This window comes from Galendromus occidentalis, unplaced genomic scaffold (assembly GCF_000255335.2).
Source record: "Galendromus occidentalis unplaced genomic scaffold, Mocc_1.1 scf7180000077466, whole genome shotgun sequence".
Classification (NCBI taxonomy): Eukaryota; Metazoa; Arthropoda; class Arachnida; order Mesostigmata; family Phytoseiidae; genus Galendromus; species Galendromus occidentalis.
In genome coordinates this window covers 1-13816 of record NW_003805454.1, presented here as the reverse complement: position 1 = coordinate 13816, position 13816 = coordinate 1, and the positions used below count along the sequence as shown (strand labels likewise).

The following is a 13816-nucleotide window of genomic DNA, read 5'->3' as shown; positions in this document are numbered from 1 at the left end:
GCAACTTCGGAATTCTTCGGACTGATTGGACTGGGAACTGAATATTTCTCTTCAGAACCACGGACACTTATGAGATGGGTAGACTTCCCTGGAAGGGATGCGCTCAGTGGGCCGACATGATTTCGACGATGACGGGATACTGTCGTATTGATGATGATTCATTTTTGATATCAAATACGTAAGAATCGGGGATCGTGTCCTGCGCCGCGGGACGCCTTGAACCGACAAGTTTACAAGGGTGATTCTCGCATGGCTCGATGCCATCTTCGAGCTCGCCTAGGGCTGTAGAACCAACGAGTTAACGAATTACCAAATCCAGCTTTCTCGGATTCGATGCGAGGATGTCAAGGGTATTTTGAAGAACTGCGCAATGTTCTGCAGACTCTTCATGTTAGGGCTCAGATCGCTCGGTAGAAACGTGGGTCAAACTTGCATGACACCTCAAGACTTTCACAAGAAGCATTCACGCTTTTTCAAATGCATCTTCGTTAACAACAGTTAGACTATTCCGCTTAGGCTCGTTACATCATCATGACAATGAGACAGAGGGGTATCTATGGTTTCGCCAGCCTCATTCTGCTTTCCGCCCACGCTGATGTCTCCTTCCAGAAGTGACACGATGTCTTGTCCCTCGGCCGGGTCATTTGATCAGGAGGGTCTTCTGAGGAGCAGAAAGCTCCTTCCGAGAAGAAGGTTATTTCTGTCAATCTCTTCGCTGACGATTTCTCCTGTGATCAGACTCGGATCAAGTCGATGAGATCACATCACACCCACGTACGTATGTGCAACACCCTCCCCGAACAGAATTCAAGAGAAATCAGTCAAGTGGGAGAAAATGGTCCTCGGCTCGAGGTTTCACTCTTCATCGGGTCCGCGTCGGAGTCATTCTCCGCTGCGAGGTAGATCACTAAAAGTCTGATAGATCAGTGCTCCGCATGCTCTGGACCTCCGCGGCTCTCCTGGACGAGCGAAATAACGCCACGGCCCCCTAGTCAAGTCATCCGGGATGCTTCCCTCCGACTTCGAGTTTCGAACGTACGAAGCCTGGGGGAATGCTTTTCTCTAATCCCCTCCGGAAAATAATATTCTATTCGATAAAATGCGGGAATGGGAAGGCTGTGGAATGGCATCGAGCTAAACTTGGAATATCCGGTGAAGTTCACTGTATAAACTTCTCGCCACAATCGTCAGCTCGACACGTCCCATCATAAGCCTGCAACCAAGTGACAGAATACCCTGAGGGAACCCCGACTTCCACCGGTGAGCATTGCATTATTCATTCCGAGATCGTTGTCTTCCTACGGCGGCTCTTCGAGAACTTCCCTCGCATTGGTGCGAGTGTTTCCTTGGAATCTCCAAGACAACGTCGTGCATGACCCTTCCCTAGGTTTTTCAGAGGGACTCATGACTCCGCCGACTACGGTTATAGCTCTGACGGAGGTCGCTCAGAAATATCAAGTTGAAGGGGAGGAAGAAAAGCCGACCTCAAAGGCCAAGATGATCGTAGGTCACACTCTCATCATAGGGGTTGTAATCCTCCTGCTGACATTCCTTGTGCGCACGTCGCTCGCCGAGATGAACGGTAACATTGTCTCCAACCGTGTGAACAACGCCATCACGAAAAATCGCGCCGAAGGAACTCTCATGCACTCGATTGCGAAGAGATCACCGAACGAGGATTCAACCGAGAAACCGAAGAAGGAAAAGAAAACGAAATCTTCAACAACTCCAAAACCGAACAGCGGAAATCGTGCCGAATCTCTGGTGCTGACGGTCTGCGGGATGCTTGCCGTGACTCTGATCATGTCGCGCATATGAAAAAGTACGTTCCTTGAATTCTCAATCTCATGAAGCTGATGCAATTTTGCACTAGCAAGCGATGAACTACAAGCTTACCGCGAGTTGCTGTCCGTGTGTTATTCAAGGAGACGACATCCGCGTAGCATAGGACGATGCGTCACGATGATTTCCCATTTTTCACTCTTTCGAGTATTCGTCGGTAGTGGGAAGGTTTACTGCTATCGGAAGTTTTGATCCTATGATTATTAATAAAATAAACCGTTCCTAAATTATTCAGAGCATTTGTGCATTTATTTTCCTCGAGCCGTCGTTACAACCTCTACATAGCGAGAACTGTCCAATAGCCGATGTTGAAAAGGAGGAAAGCGAGGGGAAATAAAAATCTGCAGATGCGGTCAATCCTATTCGCGATATCTCTGCTCGTGAGAGGCATTTTCACTATCGAATGGGATCTGCAAGAACACGATGGGTCATTGGAGCAGAGTTCTTGTAGAGAGTCTCCTTGTTCGGGCCTGGCCCGAATGAAAATTGAATTACATTTCCGAAAAATATTTCGAGTTTTCCTTCTTTTGAGCTTTCTGAAACTAGGGTCGCACCTCTCCATGGAAACGGGATTGGGACTCGGAGGTGGGATTTCGAGGTCAGGAGGGAACTTAAAGAGGCTCCCCCCTCGCGAGGGAGAATGAGGAGGCTTCATTGGGTCCATTCCCATTTGCTTCGCTCGTCGTTTCGATATCGGCTCTCCAACTGGCTTGACGCTCTGGAAAAGACTACACGTTCGTACCGGAAGACAAGGACAACAGGGACTTCCTCGGGAATCTCTATCAGCCCACGCCGATTTGTTGAGCGTCATGAGAAACTGGATAGTAACTCAGGGTGCTAAAAGAGAGTCTAGGCGAGTCTCTCGTGGAAGGAAAACACGGCTCGAAGTTTTATCGATTCACCTCCGGGCTGTTGGGATAAATAGACGACGCCAAGGAAACACAGGAATCGATGCGACGAAGGCCACCTTGCCGTACGCGCTTGTCGCTATTGTATACGTAGTTCACGATGGCGTATTCGATGAGCACGAGAAAAATGAAAGCTGGAAAATTAGGAAGAGATGCCTCACTCGCTCGGACTTTCTCTGCCGTGAATATCAAAATTACTCTGGGACTATCGCTAGCAAGGAAGGGGACCGGACAGGGGCCGAGCTCACAGAGACACACTCAGGGACGAGCGGTCTCCTCAAGATGAGCCCACGAATTGCAAAAGCGAGATTTCCGCCAGAAGTTCCTCACCTGTGCAGACGAGAAGCCAGACGTCCAAAGCGTGGACATAAGGAACTTTCGGAAGTTTTTCGCGGATCGATTTCCCAGATGTAACCATCGTGAGCATACTCGTTATTGAGAGAGATATCCGCGCCGGAGCCGAAGTGATCTACAATATCGAATTTCTCCGACTGAGTTCTTCGGCAGAAGGTCCCCGACCTCCGAACTACTAAGCTCGATCATGAGCGGCGGAATGACCGGAAGCACGGCCGCGGAACTAGGTACCTCCATCCACAAGGAGATCCAAGAGGTTATGACGAAAAGGACTCCAGGGATGTAAATATCCAAGAGGAATGGTCCGAACTGCCTGGCCAACACGAACTCCGACGTCACGATTGAGAAATTCCCTGGGGGAGATAGAAGAAAAACTTGGAACTAAGTATCAGGCAAGGCAATAGGAGGACGGGAATTCCCGGAACCCCACGATAGCGATGATTGATAGTTGCTCGCGATTCCGTGTCGCTCACCCACTAAGCGATGGTTGATCCCTTCGTAGGTCGAGTAGTTCTGAACTAAGAAACCCTTAGCATGTGACGGGTCCGCTAGCAATAAGCCCGGCCGTTCTGACCATTGAATCCTGAGGTGCGATATGGGTAGAGAGCCTGAGGAGGAATCGACCCCTCAGCAGAATTCGACGAAAAGACGGTGAGCTTCATTAGCGTCAAGAAGTGAATATCGATTAATCCTTTTCATCCAGACAATCGGATGAATACTGCTCCCGGATTAGGGCCCCGAACATAGGATGGAATGATGATCGGCTTTTCACGGATAGTTTTCGGAAAATGGGACTCCGCGGCTTGTCCACACAGATATCGCGTAAAAGGGACAGATTTCTTCTAAGTGGACTATCGACAAGACAGAAATCTCGCCTCCAAGCCCAGGGAGAGCTGGCTATTATGCTCGCAAAGTTAATATTCGAGTGCGGTGAATGAATCAGACTGCTTGAGATGAGCCGGATGAATTATGAAGGGAGCTATGCGCCGAAAAGGATCCGTACGCCAGGCTCTGTTCCCCGGAGCTTCGTTCCTACCCCGGACCCCTTCCACAGTAAGTAGATGCCATAGGTAGGGTTTGGACACATCTTCGTCTTATCTGGCAGCAGTCTCCCTGATTTGAACGCGAGATTCGGATTACTCACTGCTCTCGATCGACATTCCGCACTTTTGCTTGTCTAGCGGATATTTTGACAGTTCCATCTCGCAGCGCAACTTCAGATGGGCTCGTTTCGAGAGAACGACTTCGCCTGCAAGAAAATCGATATCGAAATCAATGAAGATGTTCCGCGCGTGGTACCGCTTCGAGGGCCCTGGAACTCACCTGTCGGTGTCACGAGTAAGTGAATACTTCCCGGGGTTAGATCTATGAGCGAGGCGTACTGCCTGTCGTTTGCCACGTGGATATTCGGAAGCCAGATCTGAATAGGGCGGACAACGTCAATCAGTTCACTCTAAATAGTGTAGGAATCCTCATATGTCTGAGCTGGAAACGTGTCGCAGCAATAATTCGTCTTGGAATTACCGCCGTCTCAGTATAGCCATGAGGCTCAGCGAAAAAAAATCAGGAGCAAACCTCATTCGCGTGCCAATGATCCCCCTGGATCGGGAAATTGAGGAGAACTCCAGGCTTGTATTCCAATCGATCGTCCCTCCAACGCAGAGTGAACTCCACATCCGACTCGTATTCCTGAGGAAATGGACGCAGCGCTATTTGGATGTTGAATGAACCGTTGAAATCTCCCACGAATCTTCGAGGGAAGGCTTTCAAGTCTGTTGATTCTCTTCGTCCAAGCGGTGGAATACAGGTTCACCAACCGAATGACGGGAAAGATATCCAGGACAAAATGGGAGAATAAGGTCATTCATTGCGCGGGGAGTCGAGTTTCCGTTGAGCGGAATCTCGATGCACCGTGCGGGGGTTCTAATGGTGAGCTAGAACCCAGAAGGCTCCTATTTAAGCCATGGATTTACTCACAGTATGAACGTCGTCCATCCCGTCCATGCGTTGTATCACAGCATTGATTCTCACTAGGATTGGAAGACCTGTCGAAATGTTCCAGGAGAAGATGAGCACGTGTTTCCCGCCGTCGTGTCACGCTGAATTGCAAAGAGGGGAACATGACGGTGTGTTTGGACACCGGGGTACGCTCACCTATGATATAGGATGGTCGTGTTCGTTTATTATAAATAGCTGGATTCGTGAGATTGATGAAGAGTTTGTCCTGCAGCTCCAAGAGTCCGCAACATCTGGAGGGGAAAACACAGCAATTAACCTCATTTCAGTCCCGGCGCGGATCCCGGGCGCGATTCCTGCAAATTCGATGTGGTTCCACTCACTTATCAAGGAGAATGATGAGGAAAGCAATCGGGGGGAGTTTCATCATATCACTGCTCAGAGCCCTGGCAAAAGGTAAATAATGATCGCTTCCATAGACGACGCCTAAAGATCTTTGGCTTTTATCAAACCTGTAAAACAGTGAAACGCACGATTCAAGTGCCGTATAGATGTTATCAGCTCGGAGACAAGTGGATCACGATTTATGGCTCTTGAATCTTCTAAAACGCTTTGAACTTCATTTGCCGATCCCGCGTCGATCGCTGTCACACCGGTCTTGTACCGCTCCGAAGAAGGCAGTGCACCCAATGAAGCTAACCATCGAGGAGTATGCTGCGAAACGATTCCCCGAATGACTTCCTGACTCCTCTCTCTACTTCTTAAAGTAGGAAGTCAATCCAGAGGTCACAAGCAGGAAGTCAGGAGGTCCAGTAGGTCGCGCAGTACGCGCGTCACTAGGTCCCTTGATAAAACTCAGAATATTCACCGGTCGCAGCTCGGCAAGCCGAAAGAAAAGTCGGTTCATCCGTCCAATATATGGCACCGGGAAGGGTGTAGGGGAGAGGAGCCGGAAATTAAGGAAGCCGCATTGACTCACTGGTTCTAGATAGTCGAGTTTGCAAAACTATACTTTTCCCTGAATCGAGCTTCAAGGTCTTCCAAGGAAAGATGCCCTCTCTTTTGACTGACGCATGATGACGATGAAGAAATTTCAACACAGAAGCGAGGCTGAAAAAAGGGGGAGAATCTCTAACGCGGACTCAGGTATCCCTTGAGCAGGCAAGGAGCCGCGAAATCAGCTCTGAATTTGGGCTTGCTGTTCATCGCGTCGACTTCTGTGGGGCACGATACAGTTTATGAATATACAATCTCCTCGCCCTCTCCTCTTGCTCCGAGCATTACATTTGGCACTCGGGAGTTGGAGGAAGTCGGATCTGAGTTCAAGCTGAAGATTATCTCTCCGGGATCAGTCTTTACTGGCTCCGTCATGAATCGACGTTCGAATCCTCCACGTTGAGCTCCGTCACGCTTAGCAGCCCGGCTCTGAAATGCTTGAATCGAGAAAGGTCTTTGTTGCCGAGGTTTCCGATGGGGGAAGCCCCTTACCCTCTACGGCAGGATAGCCCAGAGTCCGTTCACGATGTCTGAAGGAATGCTTCACCGACGGATCCCCGAATCTTGTAGGAAATGTAGTCCAGTCGAGAACTTCGACATTCCCGGAAGGAGTCGCTCTTACTCTTCATGCTAGATCGAGGTCGGAGCGCGGTCCCCGTCAGAACCACTTCCGGATGAGCTCATCTACCGAACGCCTCCTCCTTCCCCGCTTGGAGAGATCTGCGGGCCATTCCTGACAACAGCGCTATGTCCGGATCCCATCCCCATTATTTTTTTTCAATTACGCCGAAGTCGAAGAACACGCCCTTCCTGTAGAAAGCGGCGGGCTTCGGTCCGAGCCCAATTCGAAGGAGGTGTGAATTTTCTGTAACTCTCTCCTCGATCGAAATCATTGATGAATAATATACGATTGAATGTTTCGTAATCCGAAGGGCAATTCATTTGCGTTTTCGACCGCGCCGCCAACGCTGCAGCTTTTGCTCCTGCCATCGACTGCGCTTGAGCCGAAGGCAGCGCTACTCGATGATCACAAGGCGCGAAGTTGACTCCGAAACAATTTAACCGCACCCTTAGAACAGAAATTCTGCAAATTGTCGCCAAGCGGAGTGAGAAGGCATGCTCAGCGCTTCCGTGTGGCAGACAATTCCACAAAACGCAGGAGAATGTCTTGCGTGCTTGGCATGTCGATGATTCTCGATCGAATTGCTCAACCCATCCGGGATGGATCGCAAGATGGTTGGCTGAGCTTACCCATGCCCGTTTTCTCCGAGGCATACCGAGGGATGAGACGAGTTTGCAAAGAAGACGAGGTGCATAAGTGAAATCTTGCGCTGTCTGGCTCCGGCAATCGCGGTTTCTCAATCCCTGAGGAATCGTGCCTTATGACTCTTCCAGGAGGTTTCCGGTTGCATTCGAAATGACGCCTGATCATCACGCATCATACATCCATGCGGATGTACGTACGTTTTCTTCTGGGCTACTCTCCTCGAAACACCGAAGTGTGCTACCGATCGCCGCCAGCGATCGATTTTCTTATTCAGAGAATGTGCAGAGTATCCAGCCGGAGCCATGCTGAGCTCACTTGGACTCTCGCTCCATGGATTGGTGATTCCCAAAGAGCTGGTGACAGTTCAGCGAGAGCCCCTCGCGGATGAGGTCAAGATCCCACTTTGACGGAGCGAGAGCACGGAAAGCGGCTAAAAAGTCCCGGAAGCCTGACTCCGACGTTTAGTTTATTGCATAAGAGCGTACAGGAAATTGGTCAAGTACGACGAGTAATCGATATATCATGTATATCTCAGAGTATGATTTCGTTTTTGTACGATTGGTTCAGGTCCTTATGCGGCAGTACGATGGAATTGATGAGGACCGCTTCCGATGGCACTGTGACATTGCTCCCGAGAACTGTGATGGACGGGTTCAGACGACCGTCCCCGTTGAACAGGGGGGTATTTTCCATTTTTGAGAATGCTTTGTTCGGGTTCGGATCGCAAGGAGTTCCTTCAACCTGCAATTAGCACATGCGCTGAGAGCTGTCCTTCCTCAAGGGCGAGACTAGGGAAAAAACGGTCGATCTCTTGAGGGAGAGAACTCCACCAATATCCTGTCCACTCACCCTGCTCCACGAACCGATATCGGAATTCCATCCGACGATGCAGTTTTTCACAAGACTGTGATCTCCGATGGTAGCTTTTCCCAGAACCAGGCTCTCAGCGATTCGGACACCTCTACCAACCCTGACGTCGGCGCTAATTGACACGTTGGGTCCGATAACGGCGCTTGGATCGATTGCGGCCCTGGGATGGATTAGAACATCCCCTGGAAACGGAACCGAACGGAAGAAGTCGAATCGATCGGTGTGAGGCCGTTAGCGAATCGATGAAGCGCTAATCTAATGAGTCAAGATTTACCAACCGATGACTTTCGGTCCTCCCAGCCCCGGCTTCGCGAGTTTCCCTGAATCCCTGAGGCGGTACAGTTCCAAATAATGTCTGTTGGCATAGATCGCGGAACCTGCCGTCTTGATCTGCGACCAGAAACGGTCCGTGAGGAAAACATGGGAACGAGCTCCCGAGCCAGCCAATTTCACGAGCACATCATATTCAAGAGAAAGTGATTCGGCTTCATCGATGCTTCCTGTGGTATATCCATGAGGTTGATGTTGCTTGGCTTTATACTCGGCTCCGAGGTGCTTGAATAATTCTGTCGAGCACACGTATCTGAAAGGCAAATCAATTGGTACCGAAAGGATACTCCATCTGCTCGATTCATCGAGGATTCTGTGAAGACTTATCCGGACGAGAGCCCCACGATTGGCGGAAGGCAATCACTGGACGTCACAGACAACTCAGACCCCGCCGATCAACAGGAAGATTGCGGACGGGACTCACACTCCACAGTTGATAGAATTAGAGACGAATGTTGATGGCTTCTCGACATAATGTAGAATTTCCTTCCGGTCCTTATCGAAGGCTATGCATCCATAATTGACACTCTGCTGACGGGTTGCTTCTGTCCCCAGAACGGTTATGATGTTGGAGCTGGGCTGACGGAGATGAAAGTCGACCTGTAAAGGAAATGTGCCGAGGGAATCTGGGGATGTCGGACCGATGGAGAATCCGAGGGATTGATTTCCGAATTATTGAGCCTACCAATTCATCCAGAGGAAAGTCCCCGCAGACGTCTCCGTTGATTAGAATGAAAGCCTCAGGGTCGCCGGAGCAGATTTGGTCCCGAAAATGAAAAATACCTGGGGGAAGAGGGCTCAACTCAGGAGACTGATACACCCATCTATTTACATGACTCTCATTCGATCATTGAGAAGCACTTGGATCGGTTCGATGTTCGAAATAGTAGCAGTAATTTACCTCCGGCAGTTCCAAGAGCTGCGAATTCCTGCAGATACCTTATAGAGATATTCAAGGTCTTCGCGAGGTCTTGAGCGAAGGGAGCGATCTGTTCGCTGGGATAGAATCCGATGAGGACAATCTCCTTCATTCCTGAGCAAGAAAAGTAATTACATGAATGGCTTGATTATTGAATAGGGGAGTTTCTCCTCTCTGATGGCTGAGTTCGAATAGAGATTCAGGCATGAAATTGATTCCGGTAGCTCAGGTTCCACATACCTTTGACTGCTGAGCAGGCCTCTATGAGATGTTGCACCATCGGCACCCCGGCCACAGGGAAAAGAGGTTTCGGGAGATCGAAGGAGAGGGGGCGGAAGCGGGTTCCCTTCTGAGGACCGCCGATAAGTATCACGGCCTTCAGCATCTATAAGCGAGAATAGGAGGTTCCAGCGTGACCATCCGGACGCATCATTGTACTAAAAAATAATGGGCTCGACACTGGTATGTTCCGATTAGCGCCGACGCAGACACCGTCCTGCAATCATCGACCGGCTTCACCGCCCGGGGAGAATCATGAGCCAAGAGATCTACAGAGATGGAACGTTTGTCACGGCTCGCGTACCGCAAGCGCTCGAGCGCCAACAACAGCTGATCCGGAAACTTCTGTCGGAGCCGTTCTCGTGTCCTCTCGACGGTCGACCGCGTGAACATGCTTCTTGATAATATCAGCATCATAGCTCCTCCCTCCATTGTTGCAATTAAGGAGGAGTCCGGAGACTAGGATTTCCCGAGTTCGAGCCGATATGCTGGACTTCTTCCAGCTGATCAGCCGCACACCAGGAGAGGGAGCGCAGCATCACGTTCCAAGATTCAAGGCCATACTTCAATTCCAATAGGAGCAGAAGAAATCTCATGCGAACTCACCGTGAGCTCTGCAAACGGTCGAACTATCGAATTCTTAGGGAAGAAACACTCTTTCGAGTAGGATCAATCCAGAAAAGCATTCACACAACTCGGTTTGGCTCTCTCTTGACAGGTGGCAGTGGCTCGACCAGATCCCTTCCTGCGCCCGGAGGCGCAGAAGGTGTCTCTGAGAGCGATCAGGAAACAGTAAGTTTCTGTGATGAGGGAAACGAGGTTCGCTGATAGACATTCATCCGAGAACCCGGAGGCGATCTCTCAAACATATACCGCGACAGGGGCGTTGGAAAGGTCGTCTCAGCGAATTCCATAGTCGATTTCCGGGTGGCGGTGCCGATCACAACACACGTGTCTGACTCTGCTGTCGTGGAGCTCGGAGCGAACCGCCCGCATCCCAGATACTCGGCGATCGTTTGCTTTTGGTTCAGGGGACACGGCCGAAGGCTAGGATTTCCGAGCGGTGGTCTTTCCGGGTGGTGGTGGACTTGGCCGCGGATCGTGGAGGAGGCTAGCAGGCGTCATCGGCGGAGGGGCAACAGGCTCAGCCGCCGCCGCTTCGACCTGCTAGAGAGGCGCGAAATTTCGATTGCCGATTGCAGTAGGCCTTGGCGATGTAGTGGAGTGACGGAGCAGGCTTCCCTCATAGACTTCTCCAATTGGCTGAACCTCTGGAATACATCATGAGCAAAGAGTCCGATTCCGACCCTCAGAGAATCCCAGACAGCATCGATCTCTAGAGGGAGGAATCTCGCCGACCGAGATTCGGGACCTTCTCGCGGGTACCTAGTACCTAGGCCCACGTCAGGCCCTGGATGATTGCCCCCGCGATACGGATTAGGCGGCCAAGCTCGTGCATCATGGAATACTCAAGTATGGTGGTCATAAAAATGCGATTTAGTAGGATATCCCTTATATGTTTAAGATATTCTTCATATTATATCATTACATTATACCATCTTCACTGACTGCCGGCTTCACCGAAAGCTTGCGCAATAAAGGAGTGTTCCGCTTCGGCCGGGAGTAGACTATATGTGTGATCATTGCCAACGGTTCTTATCATTCGAGCAACGGGATCTTGATGACCGACGGTTCCTTCCGATAACCAACGCTCCCATTCCTCGTCCTCCAATGGGTCCTCGGGGAACCGGTAGGCTGCAAATGAAGGATCAAAGACACATTCATGAACTCGGAACCCGGAAATATCTGCTTCTTCGAAGTTTTCAATCTAGGAGTTTCACCCACCGCCTCCCAATCGATATTTGATTTGATCGATGGAAGTCTTCGGGGATATGCTGCCTTCATCCAAGCTGTTCCAGAGGAGTCTGACTCTCTCATCCTGGGCGCGGCTGAGGCGATCAGGCACGCATCTTATGTGCCTGATGCCCCTTCGGGCGATTGAGAGATCCGTTGGCATATCTTGCGCGATGCCGCAGAGTATAAGCTGCATAAGAAGCGGAGTCCGGGAGTATATCCTGGTGTTGAAAATAGAAAAACATAGATGGCGATGCCTCCGAGTCACCCCGCGATGACGCATCTCCAATCTCTGGAAGACCGCTCAAACATTCGCCTCGAACAACCTGTCATCGGGACGGAATCGTCCGAAATGGGTTGAGCCGTCTTCAGGAGAAGCTAGCTAGAAGTCAGCCGATCTCGGATTCTCATATCTAACTTACATCCGGGTCTCATTGGACCCCGGTTTGCGAAACAGCACGGAGTTGAGAATCAGAGCGGCTCCGCATACCACAAGTGCCGACGAAGCGCTCGGCTCGTGAGAGCCCAGCTTTTAATTATGGGGACCCGTAGTGTACGTGGGTGTGCTCATCAATCCGGTAGAAGGGGTGCCGGATCGGCGCCCTTACATAGGCTCCCCTCTCTCATAGACAATAGTATAAGTAACAACCTTTTTCAATCAATAAACACACTGTCTCGTGGAAACTCTACCCGAGTGCTTCTTCGATTCTTCACGAGTGTGGTGGCTGAGCCTCAGATTCGCCTTGGTGACGCTGAGCGACAGCGGAGACGACCCTACTGCCTTCTACCCTATCTCACTAACCAATCTTGTGTGCCAGTACAAGCTTTCCAATTCCCTGCTTACCACGTTATCACCACTTTACTCGTTCATCAAGGTGAGAAAAAAAAGTTCAGCAAAACCTCCATACTCACCTACGGTCGGGTAAGTTCCCAGTAGGAAGAATCTAGAAACCGCAACAGTGTCATCAATACCGCAGTATTTTGTCGATGAATAGCTCGATCGTTAGCGACGGCTACTTTGTATTGGAGGACTCATTCAATTCGGTTTCCCATCTTAGTAATACAACCGCACTATCAACCGAATCCAAAATGCTTAGAGGTGAATCTACCAACACCCAAGCATCGAAGATGCCGAATTTCTCGGCCTTCAAACTCGAATCATCTGGTAAAAACTATCAAGTGTGGAAGAAAATCATGAATGTTCTGCTGTCCCAGGAGACAGACTGCTGGGACGTCGTCTGTGGGCGAATTCCCATAGCAGACAACCGTTTCGAAAAAGCCAATACCACAGCGAGAGGAATCATTCTGAACTCCCTCGATTTCACTCTCATGATGCTAAAATTCCCACTTGATGTTTCGACCATGACTGCAGCCGATGTTTACAATGATATCGTAAGAGAATTCGAAACAATGAATGGCACACGATTGAACGCTGCCATGAGTAAAATATTCCAATTCCAATTCGATTCTACAAAAACCCCGCAAACAATGTCAATTAGCTTCCGCAAACTCCAGCAAGAGGTGATCTCACTTGGAGGCACCCTTGATCCGGACATGCTCATTTCTCGCCTCCTAGAAGCCCTCCCCATGTCGTGGCAATCATTCAAGCATGTTTGGGCGGTGACGCCGAAGGAATCCCAAACTCTAAGAATCTCTATGACTTGGATAGAGGTCGAGCAAACTCGGTTATCCACCGAAGCAAGATCTAATCACCCGTCATCAAGTCAGCAAGCATTCTTCTCTCAATCAAGAACCCAACCCCGTTTCAACGGACAATGGGGCTCTGACCCCAATTGGAGGAACTCCCACAATTCGACAAACTTCCAGCGTCAGGCACGCATCTGATGTGCCTGATGCCCCTTCGGGCGATTGAGAGATCCGTTGGCATATCTTGCGCGATGCCGCAGAGTGAAGCTGCATAAGAAGCGGAGTCCGGGAATATATCCTGGGAAATCGGGAGAGTCGAAATTCCGCAGAGATCGAAGCTTACACCGGAGGACCCTCACCGATCAAGTTCCAGACCTGCGCATTCGACATCGCGCTTGAGAGTGGCATTGCAGCTCTCAACTGCATTATTCGTTCTGACCGGAACTCTGAAAATCGACAGTCGATCGGCTCCGACCCGGGTAAGCCATTGATTCCGGATGTAGTCCAGGAGTGGCTGAAACTGAAGAATGGGTCACGGTGTCAGGATGCTGCTCGTTGCCAGCAGCTGCACGTATTCTGATTCTATAGCACAGA

General features: G+C 50.2%; 2 protein-coding genes across 2 annotated transcripts; both read right to left on the bottom strand.

The window, feature by feature from the left end:
* Window positions 1-2119: 2119 nt before the first annotated feature.
* LOC100905053 (glycine receptor subunit alpha-3) lies at window positions 2120-5621 on the bottom strand. Its single transcript, XM_029111756.1, is given in 12 exon segments — window positions 2120-2252; window positions 2397-2560; window positions 2745-2884; window positions 3081-3219; window positions 3336-3457; window positions 3578-3712; window positions 4249-4425; window positions 4428-4524; window positions 4680-4793; window positions 5082-5149; window positions 5259-5353; window positions 5444-5621. Coding segments are annotated over 12 exon segments (1431 nt in total). The 5' UTR covers window positions 5491-5621.
* Window positions 5622-7772: 2151 nt separating this feature from the next.
* Gmppa (GDP-mannose pyrophosphorylase A) lies at window positions 7773-10615 on the bottom strand. The gene is made up of 8 exons (XM_003744397.2): window positions 10328-10615; window positions 9683-9827; window positions 9425-9556; window positions 9209-9306; window positions 8948-9123; window positions 8472-8776; window positions 8173-8375; window positions 7773-8064 (listed from the first exon to the last, which is right to left on the bottom strand). The coding sequence occupies exons 2-8, from the start codon at window positions 9825-9827 to the stop codon at window positions 7855-7857; spliced, it is 1269 nt and encodes a 422-aa protein (XP_003744445.1). The 5' UTR covers window positions 10328-10615; the 3' UTR covers window positions 7773-7854.
* Between the last annotated feature and the right edge of the window lie 3201 nt (window positions 10616-13816).

Bases quoted from the DNA above. Each gene is read 5' to 3' on its own strand.
- Gmppa (XM_003744397.2), bottom strand. From the start codon at position 9,827: ATGCTGAAGGCCGTGATACTTATCGGCGGTCCTCAGAAGGGAACCCGC. The intron at 9,557-9,682 runs GTATGTGGAACC...TTTCTTGCTCAG, and splicing joins GGCCTGCTCAGCAGTCAAAG to GAATGAAGGAGATTGTCCTC. The intron at 8,065-8,172 runs GTGAGTGGACAG...TGCTAATTGCAG, and splicing joins ATATCGGTTCGTGGAGCAGG to GTTGAAGGAACTCCTTGCGA.